This window comes from Symphalangus syndactylus, chromosome 16, assembly GCF_028878055.3.
Source record: "Symphalangus syndactylus isolate Jambi chromosome 16, NHGRI_mSymSyn1-v2.1_pri, whole genome shotgun sequence".
Taxonomy (NCBI): Eukaryota; Metazoa; Chordata; class Mammalia; order Primates; family Hylobatidae; genus Symphalangus; species Symphalangus syndactylus.
Genome location: NC_072438.2, coordinates 61,145,245 through 61,157,343, shown reverse-complemented (window position 1 = coordinate 61,157,343; position 12,099 = coordinate 61,145,245). Strand labels below are relative to the sequence as shown.

The window sequence follows — 12,099 nt, the reverse complement described above, 5'->3', positions numbered from 1 at the left end:
ATCCGCCCGCCTCGGCCTCCCAAAGTGCTGGGATTACAAGCGTGAGCCACCGCGCCCGGCCGCTCTTTAGTTTAATTAGATCCCATTTGCCAATTTTGGCTTTTGTTGCCATTGTTTTTGGTGTTTTAGTCATGAAGTCTTGCCCATGCCTATGGCCTGAATGGTATTGCCTAGGTTTTCTTCTAGGGTTTTTATGCAGTCATGCCACTGCACTCCAGCCTGGGTGACAGAGCAAGGCCTTGTCTTAAAAAAAAAAAAGAAAAAGAAAAAGAAAAAAAGAAAAAGAAAAAAAAGGGCCGGGAACGGTGGCTCATGCCTGTAATCCCAGCACTTTCGGAGGCCGAGGCGGGTGGATCACGAGGTCAGGAGATCGAGACCGTCCTGGCTAACATGGTGAAACCCCGTCTCTACTAAAAATACAAAAAAATTGGCCGGGCGAGGTGCTACTCTCATTTAGGTCTAACATTTAACTCTTTAATCCATCTTGAATTAATTTTTGTATAAGGCGTAAGGAAGGGATCCAGTTTCAGCTTTCTACATATGACTAGCCAGTTTTCCCAGCACCATTTATTAAATACGGAATCCTTTCCCCATTTCTTGTTTTTGTCAGGTTTCTCAAAGATCAAATGGTTGTAGATGTGTGGTATTATTTCTGAGGGCTCTACTCTGTTCCACTGGTCTATGTCTCTGTTTTTGTACCAGTACCATGCTGTTTTGGTTATTGTAGCCTTGTAGTATAGTTTGAAGCCAGGTAGTGTGATGCCTCCAGCTTTGTTCTTTTTGCTTAGGATTATCTTGGCAATGCAGGCTCTTTTTTGGTTCCATATGAACTTTAAAGTAGTTTTTTCCAATTCTGTGAAGAAAGTCATTGGTAGCTTGATGGGGATGGCATTGAATCTATAAATTACCCTGGGCAGTATGGTCATTTTCACAATACTGATTCTTCCTATCCATGAGCGTGGAATGTTCTTCCATTTGTTTGTGTCCTCTTTTATTTCATTGAGCAGTGGTTTGTAGTTCCTCCTTGAAGAGGTCCTTCAAATCCTTGTAAGTTGGATTCCTAGGTATTTTACTCTCTTTGTAGTAATTGTGAATGGGAGTTCACTCATGATTTGGCTCTTTGTCTGTTATTGGTAGAGGAATGCTTGTGATTTTTGTACACTGATTTTGTATCCTGAGACTTCGCTGAGGTTGTTTATCAGCTTAAGGAGATTTTGGGCTGAGACGATGGGGTTTTCTAAATATACAATCATGTCATCTGCAAACAGGAACAATTTGGCTTCCTCTTTTCCTAATTGAATACACTTTATTTCTTTCTCCTGCCTGATTGCCTTGGCCAGAACTTCCAACACTATGATGAATAGGAGGGTGAGAGAGGGCATCCCTGTCTTGTGCCAGTTTTCAAAGGGAATGCTTCCAGTTTTTGCCCATTCAGTATGATATTGGCTGTGGGTTTGTCATAAATAGCTCTTATTACTTTGAGATGTGTTTCATCAATACCCAGTTTATTGAGAGTTTTTAGCATGAAGGGCTGTTGAATTTTATTGAAGGCCTTTTCTGCATCTATTGAGATAATCATGTGGTTTTTGTCTTTGGTTCTGTTTATATGATGGATTATGTTTATTGATTTGCGTATGTTGAACCAGACTTGCATCTCAGGGATGAAGCCAACTTGATCATGGAGGATAAGCTTTTTGATGTGCTGCTGGATTCGGTTTGCCAGTATTTTATTGAGGATTTTTGCATTGATGTTCATCAGGGATATTGGTCTAAAATTCTCTTTTTTTGTTGTGTCTCTGCCAGGCTTTGGTATCAGGATGATGCTGGCCTCATAAAATAAGTTAGGGAGAATTCCTTCTTTTTCTATTGATTGGAATAGTTTCAGAAGGAATGGTACCACCTCCTCCTTGTACCTCTGGTAGAATTCGGCTGTGAATCTGTCTGGTCCTGGACTTTTTTTGGTTGGTAAGCTATTAATTATTGCCTCAACTTCACAGCCTGTTATTGGTCTATTCAGGGATTCAACTTCATCCTGGTTTAGTCTTGGGAGGGTATATGTGTCCAGGAATTTATCCATTTCTTCTAGATTTTCTAGTTTGTTTGCGTAGAGGTGTTTATAGTATTCTCTGATGGTAGTTTGTATTTCTGTGGGATCAGTGGTGATATCCCCTTTATCATTTTTTATTCCGTCTATTTGATTCTTCTCTCTTTTCTTCTTTATTAGTCTTGCTAGCAGTCTATCAATTTTGCTGATCTTTTCAAAAAACCAGGTCCTGGAGTCATGGATTTTTTGGAGGGTTTTTTTGTGTTTCTATCTCCTCCAGTTCTGCTCTGATCTTAGTTATTTCTTGCCTTGTGCTAGCTTTTGAATGTGTTTGCTCTTGCTTCTCTAGTTCTTTTAATTGTGATATTAGGGTGTCAATTTTAGATCTTTCCTGCTTTCTCTTGTGGGCATTTAGTGCTATAAATTTCCCTCTACACACTGCTTGAAATGTGCCCCAGAGATTCTGGTATGTTGTGTCTTGTTCTCATTGGTTTCAAAGAACATCTTTATTTCTGCCTTCATTTTGTTATGAACCCAGTAGTCATTCAGGAGCAGATTGTTCAGTTGCCATGTAGTTGAGTGGTTTTGAGTAAGTTTCTTAATCCTGAGTTCTAGTTTGATTGCACTGTGGGCTGAGAGACAGTTTGTTATAATTTCTTTCTTTTACATTTGCTGAGGAGTGCTTTACTTCCAACTAAGTGGTCAATTTTGGAATAAGTGTGATATGGTGCTGAGAAGAATGTATATTCTGTTGATTTGGGGTGGAGAGTTCTGTAGATGTCTATTAGGTCTGCTTAGTGCAGAGCTGAGTTCAAGTCCTGGATATCCTTTTTAACTTTCTGTCTCGTTGATCTGTCTAATGTTGACAGTGGGGTGTTAAAGTCTCCCATTATTATTGTGTGGGAGTCTAAGTCTCTTTGTAGGTCACTAAGGACTTGCTTTATGAATCTGGGTGCTCCTGTATTGGGTGCATATATATTTAGGATAGTTAGCTCTTCTTGTTGAATTGATCCCTTTACCATTATGTAATGGCCTTCTTTGTCTCTTTTAATCTTGTTGGTTTAAAGTCTGTTTTATCAGAGACTAGGATTGCAACCCCTGCCTTTTTTTGTTTTCCATTTGCTTGGTAGATCTTCCTCCCTCCCTTTATTTTGAGTCTATGTGTGTCTCTGCAGGTGAGATGGGTCTCCTGAATACAGCACACTGATGAGTCTTGACTCCTTATCCAATTTTCCAATCTGTATCTTTAAATTTGAGCATTTTGCCCATTTACATTTAAGGTTAATATTGTTATGTATGAATTTGATCCTGTCATTACGATGTTAGCTGGTTATTTTGCTCATTAGTTGATGCAGTTTCTTCCTAGCATCGATGGTCTTTACAATTTGGCATGTTTTTGCAGTGGCTGGTACTGGTTGTTCATTTCCATATTTAGTGCTTCCTTCAGGAGCTCTTGTAAGGCAGGCCTGGTGGTGACAAAATCTCTCAGCATTTGTTTGTCTGTAAAGGATTCTATTTCTCCTTCACTTATGAAGCTTAGTTTGGTTGGATATGAAATTCTGGGTTGAAAATTCTTTAAGAATATTGAATATCGGCCCCCACTCTCTTCTGGCTTGTAGAGTTTCTGCCGAGAGATCAGCTGTTAGTCTGATGGGCTTCCCTTTATGGGTAACCCGACCTTTCTCTCTGGCTTCCCTTAACATTTTTTCCTTCATTTCAACTTTAGTGAATCTGACAATTATGTGTCTTGGAGTTGCTCTTCTCAAGGAGTATCTTTGTGGCGTTCTCCACAACGGGATTCTTAAGCCTGCCATTAAAGAAAGCTGGGCTTGGGGATGAGTAGAATATAGTTCAGTGGCAGAAGTTGTCCAGAAGCCAGCATGAATAACACAACTCAAGAAAAGAGAATGGTAGACTGGGAGGTCGGATCAGTGAAACAGTAAAGAAACAAACACTAGGTGAAGGAAGTTAGTCTAGAGGATGGAGAAAAATGCACACATGCAAATAAGGTACAATCTAACTTTCAAACACAACGTTGTATTGACACAAATTCTTTCACTAGAAGCAAAAACAAAGTGTGGGCATGGGGAGGTGGTTGCTGGTTTTCCAGACATTATAATCACAACTTTTGGGGTCCATTTAGATCAGGGGTCCCCAACTCCTGGGTTGTGGACAGGTACTGGTCCATGGCCTGTTAGGAACTGGGCGAGAGAGCAGGAAGTGAGTGGTGAGTGAGCGAGCATTATCACCTGAGCTCTACCTCCTGTTAGATCAGCTCCAGCATTAGAGACCCATGGGAGCAGGAACCCTACTGTGAACTGCGCATGCAAGGGATCTAGGTTGAAAGCTCCTTATGAGAATCTAATGCCTGATGATCTAAAATGGAACTGTTTCATCCTGAAACCGTCCGCACCCCCACCCCGCCCCTGCCATCTGTGGAAAAATTGTCTTCCACCAAACTAGTCCCTCCAGTCTCTGGTGCCAAAAGGCTGGGGACTGCTGATTTAGAGGACAAGGAAGATTTCTGATGGTAGAGGTAGGAACCACGATGAACCCACACATAAAATGTGCAGTATTGTTTAAGCAAGAAGTTATGTTCAAAAGTGAATTCCCATTCTAATAAAGGAAAGTTATGACAACTCAAAAAATGCCTAGGTAGCATTCTTATTTATTTATTTTATTTTTATGTTTTAAGACAGTCTCCCTCTGTCACCCAGGCTGCAGTGCAGTGGCCCCATCTCAGCCCACTACAACCTCTGCCTCCCAGGTTCAAGCCATTGTCTGCCTCAGCCTCCCGAGCTGAAACTACAGGTGCGCACCAGCACGCCCAGTTGATTTTTGTATTTTTAGTAGAGACGGGGTTTCACCATGTTGGCCAGGCTGGTCTCAAACTCCTGACCTCAAGTGACCTGCCTGCCTCGGCCTCCCAAAGTGTTGGGATTACAGGCGTGAGCCACCGCGTCTGGTCGCTATGTAGCATTCTTAAATAAGGCCCTATATTTTTAATAATATTTATTTGTTTAATATGAAGAAAGAAAAAGTAGAATAGGTTTTGCAATTTAGTCAGGAATTGTTACACAAGATACAGACTTTATTTCCATGGGTTTCTGAAGTCAGATGCTTAAAAAAAACTCTAATCAAATTTTCCCCCACTATATAATATTTACCATTATACCAACCAAACTTATACAATAATTACTCTTGAAAAATAAGTAGACTGTAGTATCTAATCAATTGCAAAATATAATAGATTGCAACCAATTTGTTAACAACAAGAAAAAAAACTCCCCTAAAGAGCTTGAACCTTCATAATAATTTACAGAATTCTGTTTAACTTGATATACAAGAAAATCTGCTGTGGATAAGGCATTGCTTTATGAACCCTCCATCTTTCCTCAGAGAATAAGGCACCAATCACTAGCATTATAAATCACAAAACTGTAAGAAAATCTGAAGACAGCAGGTGCCATATATGCCACAGAGAAAAGCAGGTACCTTTAGGGCACGGATTTTAATAAACTGTGCAAATATAAGATGTATAGCAACTAAATTTTCCTTCTCTAATAAAGAGGAATCATTTTAATAGAAGATCAACCTGAAAGAAAAAGGAAAAAGCAAATTTCCTAAAACTTTATTTTGAAAAAAATATATGCTGTCTTTCAGTATCAGGCAGAGTAAAATAGAATAGTATATAAAATAGTATATAAACAAACTGATAGCAACTAAAACAATTTTAATGGTACATTCAGGAATTTACATCTGAAATGACATTTCTGGTCTTTTTTTTGCATGAATTCAAATGTTATGGTTATGATCCCAATATCAATATTTTGTTAATGTTACTTATTAACAAATATTACATTTAGTTATGTTTTTCAAAACAGTTAAAACTGACACATGAGATTCTAGGCTAGAGATACTAAAAAATACTACTTCAGTAAAGTGTTACTGTAGCCAACATGTTTTAATAATTATTTCCTAAATTAATTTCTGAAATAATAAGCTAGATCTAATGTTAGCTACTGGATATTATAATGATGTGTCACAAGTGTTCTGAAGGTTTTGCCAGTAATCATAACTCATAAAGCATTCTGCAAATTAAATTTCACTCAGGATCAACATATATGAAAATAAATACATGTTAGCATTAACTATACATTTGTATAGTTAAATGATTCATATCATTTATTTGGTGATTTCACTATTTCAATATCTCAAGAAAATTGGATCCAAATATAATGTTAACTCTTTACAAACTAGTTACCCTAAAATTTGAGCTGTTTTTCATTAGGAAATGGACTAAATTCCAGGTATATTTCCAGAAAATGAACTGGATGTTAATCTAAAAGAACTACTAGTAAAGCCAGATACACAGAAAAAAACAATAAAAATATATCGTGGAATAAATGATCGCTTCTCGGCCTTTTGGCTAAGATCAAGTGTGTGTGGAATAAATGAAACTCTAATATTGCACTAGAGTTGTCATAGAAGAGAGAAGTAGAATAATAACAAGTATAATTTTTTAAAAAGTTGTACATGCTTCCTGAGCAAGAGGATTCCAGAATTATAATAAGTAAATAATGTAAACACCTAACTGTATTTTTAAAAATTAACTTTAATGTTGGCTACTCTTAATTATCATCATCTGAGCCATTTGCTTCTCTAAGACTGCCGTGTGGTTACCTCAGACATCAATACGAACTCCATGTTTTGAAGACATCATTTGTCTGGTTCCTGTTAAATACATAACGAATGAACAGATGTGAGGTAAAGATGATGTGATTATTACATAAAGCCAGAATGGCAAAGGAGAAGTTTTTCCAAATGGGCATATCCACAAACCATGACGAATCCCATCTCGGATATGATGTGAAGTCCAGGATATAAATAACATCCAGGGAAGAAAGCACCATGAGTCTTTGAGCTTAAAAAGGTGCATAGTAAATTTCAGGGTCAGAACCACAATGGGTATCACAGTAGAACAGTGAAGGAAAGGTCTTCGTGGAAGAGTCAAAGCAGCCTGAGGGAGCAAAGTAATAGCGAGTATCATTTCCTTTCTAGCAAAACAAAATTTTATACATGCTTCTTAATCTTTTAAAATATTTTCCCGAGTCTATTGGACATGCAAAAGACAGATGTTCTATGCCACTTCAGAATACATATACCAAAATTATATATATATATAAAAGAATATAAAAGTGTGAGCAGGATATCCTTTACATTAAAAATAAAATCAAGGTCTCAGGAATATGGAGATTAATTTTTTAAGTTTCCCATTATTTGCTTAGAAAATTCACAATATGAACATAATTTATAATCTAAGTGTACGGTTTGTGTAATTTACAGTTTTATATAATTACCCAGGGCCTCTAAAAGCACTGTAAAAAATATCTCACAACCAAATAAAATATTCTTTGGTCAAGGCAAAAGAGGGAAATATTTTTATTATATCCATTTTATATTAGCTATAAACACTTTTGGAATTTATTTACAACATTTAGAAAAATTATATTATTTTAAACACGTACTCTAAAATTGAGTTAAATAAACTTCAGTAAATTTCTTTTTTTTTTTTTTTTAGATGGAGTCTTGCGCGGTTGCCCAGGCTGGAGTGCAGTGGCACAACCTCAGCTCACTGCAATCTCTGCCTTTCAGGTTAAAATTCTCCAGCCTCAGCCTTCCGAGTAGCTGGGATCATAGGCACCTGCCACCATGCCCGGCTAATTTTTGTATTTTTAGTAGAGACGGGGTTTCACCATGTTGGCCAGGCTGGTCTCGAACTCCTGAACTCAGGTGATCCACCCACCTTGGCCTCCCAAAATGCTGGGATTACAGATGTGAGCCATGATGCCCGGCAAACTTCAGTAAATTTCTAAACCACTACCAAAATGTATACTCAATATCTGAACCAATAAAAATTTCAGGCTTAATCCCTGAATGATTCATGAGTAGGGTTTTGTTCCCACCTGCTTTAAAGACTAATTTGCAGCGAGATAATCCCTAAACAAAAATAAAGCTGAGGATAGTTATGATTGTCTAAATCTGAATCTCCGCACATATCCTCTAAAAGTATTACAAAACATGAAGGAGAAATAAAACTACACAAAATCTCAAACCCTCAGCATAAACAGAAGCCAGAGAATGCCCATATTTGAAATTACCCATAAGTATTAAAATAAACACCAAATCAGTGGGTTCTCTCTCTCACACTTCCATCCAAGTCAGGAAAAACTATATTGAAGAGAGAAGAGGGGAAACCTAAGATTGATCTAAAATTACCACTAGGAAGTTCAGCTTAAGTGTGAAAATACTGAAGAGTGTCCTAGTAGGTCAGAGCACTAACTGCAGGGAAAGGACTTAAAAGTGGACCTTCAAGACTCTGAAAGGTATTGATTCTGGGGGAGATGATGGTAAGAAAGGGAGAGACACCCTTTGGAGACTGGATGGTGAAAAGGAAAAGAAGTAGTAAAAGGAAGAAATGTAGTTTCCTGTCCAAAAAACACAAACAAAAATCAGACAATGTTCCGACCACATGAAAAAAAGTTACTTATTAAAGAGACTGTACCTTGTCCCACTGTCAAATCAGACCACCCTTGAACAAGGAATCCTGTAAACCCTCTCCTCAAACGAGTATTCTTTACCTCTCACCTATGGTATGAACATCAAAGAGTTTATTTTACGCTCCTCTTTCCCTGCCTTCTCCTCCATATTTTGTTTTACTTCTACTTCATCAGAACATGTACCATTTCTGTATTATTATTCTACTTTTGTCTTCACCTTTGTTTTTAAATTCTATATCCACAATATGTTAAGTTCATCATCGGTCCTTTTACTAACACTGACTTAACCAAGAATGTGTTAGAATAAAGAATCAAGTAATATCATGAAATAAAGTGATAAAATAGAACAAATCTATAAAAAGCTAGTATAGGAGGAAAATAAAAAACAGAATAAAAATATCAGGCCAAGTGGGGTGGCTCACACCTGTAATCCCAGCACTTTGGGAGGCTGAGGTGGGCTGATCACCTGAGGTCAGGAGTTTGAGACCAGCCTGACCAACATGAATAAACTCCGTCTCTACTAAAAATACAAAATTAGCTGGGCATGATGGTGCATGCCTGTAATCCCAGCTAATTAGGAGGCTGAGGTAGGAGAATCACTTGAACCTGGGAGGTGGAGGTTGCGGTGAGCTGAGATCACACCATTGCACTCCAGCCTGGGCGATAAGAGTGAAACTCTGTCTAAAAAACAACGCCCCCCCTCAAAAAAAAAAAAAGAACCATTTCTTGAATCCTGTTCCTAGTAACAAATACAAAAAAACAAATTTTTTTTAACTACATAAAACATAAGAAAATTATATCACAAGACTCCAAACTAAATTAAATCTCAAACAACCATATGGGGAATAAAAAATCTTGAATAAGAAATTCAAAAATGGAAAAAAATAGATTAAAAAAAGATAATAACTGATTAAACTCAGTATGGAAAAAAACAAAAACAATCTAATAAATGACTATATTGCAATGTATCCAAGGGAGAATAGGTCAAATGAAAGTTTAATAAGGAACATTGAAAAAATTAATACAAAAATTAGCTGGGTATAGTGGTGCATGCCTGTTATCCCAGCTACTCAGGAGGCTGAGGCATGAGAATCCCTTGAACATAGGAGGCAGAGCTTGCAGTGAGCTGAGATCGCACAACTGCACCCCAAACTGGGCAAGAATAAGACTCTGTCTCAAGAAAGAAAAGAAAAGAAAAAATGCAGGAAACCAACCAAGAGAATAAAAATGATATGAGGAAAAAAGTAAAAACAGTCAGGTGGCAAATAGCTGAAACAGAATACAGGCAAAAAGAAACAACATACGTATAACTGAAGTCCCTAAAGAAGAAAAACAAAGAAATAGAATGGAACTTGTATTTAAAGCTATGATCCAAGAAAACCAAAAATAAAAACGCGAATATATTAAAAGAACCCATCTTAAAAAACTGACTCAATGATAAGCTTCGAGACAATTTAGTAGAGCTATTACGGTAATAATGATAAAAGAACAGTTTTTAAGCCCTCCACGCAAAAGATAAAATAACTTCCAAAGGCAATAGTATTACACTGGCATCAGATTTCTCCCCCCAACAAAAGCACTTTTATGTACTATAGTAATAAAGGTTTAGTTTATAATCCATATTAGTAAAATATAAATCATAGAACTGATTGGAAAGACTGGTGACACCTTTAATAGGAAGTACAACATTTTCAACAGGATGGGATTAAGGAGCCTATGGTAATCACTACTTGCAAGAAAGCAATAACCTGATGTTGAGTTATGCTCGGGATATGTTTACAGCCATACTGATTCTTCATACTCTTATTTGTGAATTAACATCTATTTCTATTAATAGCTGCTAAAAAAGAAACTGGAAATTCTTGTTGTTGGCTGATTTCTAAAATGTCAATGTAGTGTTTTTTTGTTGTTGTTTTTTTTTTGACAGAGACTTGTGCTGTCTCAAAGCCCAGGCTGGAGTATAGTGGCACAATCTTAGCTCACTGTAACCTCAATGTAACTCCCGGGCTCAAGTGATCCTCTTGCCTCAGCCTCCTGATTAGGTGGAACTATAGGCATACACCACCATGCCTGGCTAGTTTTTTATTTTTTGTAGAGATGGAGTCTTGCTCTGTTGCCCAAGGTGGTCTTCAGCTCCTGGCCTCAAGTGATCCTCCCATCTCAGCCTCCCAGTGTTGGGGTTACAGGCATGAGCCACTGTGCCTGGCCTTTGATTTTTTTACTAATAGAAAAACAGTGAATAAGGAAAGAAAGTGGAATTATCATAGAAGTAAAAATAGATCACTGTCATGAATACTTATTCAGTTTTGATATTTATTACTGATAATCACATACCACCTTATGGTGGATGTAAAATATTTTAATACTTAATTCAAAAATAATGATTAATACTAGCACTATGCTGTACTTTATGTGCACTATCTCATTTGATCCTTATAACAACTCTATATGGTAAGTAGCATTTTATAGCAGAGGAAACTGAGGCAGTGAGGCTAGTTCCTTCCCCCATACTGTGCAGTTAATGAGTGGCACAGCTGGGATTTGATCCTGGGTCTGTCTAACTCTATAATTCATATTTTTAACAATAGTGCTTCTAAGTGAATTAAAGGATAAATACGTTATGCAGCCTAAATGCTTTTAAAAATTATAATAGAATAAATTCTAGATGAATACATTTATGAATCACATATTTTATAATGTTTCATAGCTTATCCCAATCTCTAACATTTATTTTATTTATTTATTTTTTTTTGAGACAGAGTTTCACTTTTCTTGCCCAGGCTGGAGTGCAATGGCATGATCTTGGCTCATTGCAACCTCCACCTCCCGGGTTCAAGCAATTCTCTTGCCTCAACCTCCCAAGTAGCTGGGATTACAGGCACCTGTCACTATGCCCGGCTAATTTTTTTTTGGTATTTTTAGTAGAGACGGGATTTCACCATGTTGGCCAGGATGGTCTCGATCTCTTGATCTCGCCTCAGCCTCCAAAGTGCTGGGAGATTACAGGCGTAAGCCACTGCACTCGGCCCATTTACTGTTAATATTTATCAGGCCATGTCACTTATCATGCTTACTTAATCCTCACAACAACCCCACAAGGTAAGTAATGTTATAATCCACATATTACAGATGAAGAAATTAAAACTTAAAGAAGTAAAGGGAACTTAATTAAACTAAAGAGCTTCTGCACAGCAAAGGAAATAATCAATAGAGTAAACAGACAACCTACAGGATGGGAGAAAGTAGGGTTCATTTGAAAAAGGGCCCATATCCAGAATCTACAAAGAACTCAAATAACTCAACAAGAAAAAAACAAATAACCCCATCAAAAAGTGGGCAAAGGACATGAACAGACATTTTTCAAAAGAAGACACACAAGCAGCCAACAAACATGAAAAAACGCTCCATATCACTAATAATCAGAGAAATGCAAATTAAAACCACAATGAGATGCCATCACATACCATCAGAATGGCTATTATTAAAAAGTCAAAA

At 37.3% G+C, this 12,099-nt stretch overlaps 1 protein-coding gene and 1 pseudogene across 6 annotated transcripts in view; one reads left to right on the top strand and one right to left on the bottom strand.

The window, feature by feature from the left end:
- Positions 1-5,114: 5,114 nt before the first annotated feature.
- Positions 5,115-12,099, bottom strand: part of TMEM267 (transmembrane protein 267) — a 36,638-nt gene continuing 29,653 nt past the window's right edge. For all 6 annotated transcript variants that reach the window (XM_063619522.1, XM_063619521.1, XM_055245674.2 and 3 more), the window contains exon 3: positions 5,115-7,064. In XM_063619522.1, coding sequence (XP_063475592.1) covers positions 6,729-7,064 — 336 coding nt within the window. In that variant the 3' untranslated portion in view covers positions 5,115-6,728. The remainder of the gene's footprint in view (positions 7,065-12,099) is intronic.
- LOC129465104 (uncharacterized) lies at positions 6,454-6,587 on the top strand (annotated as a pseudogene).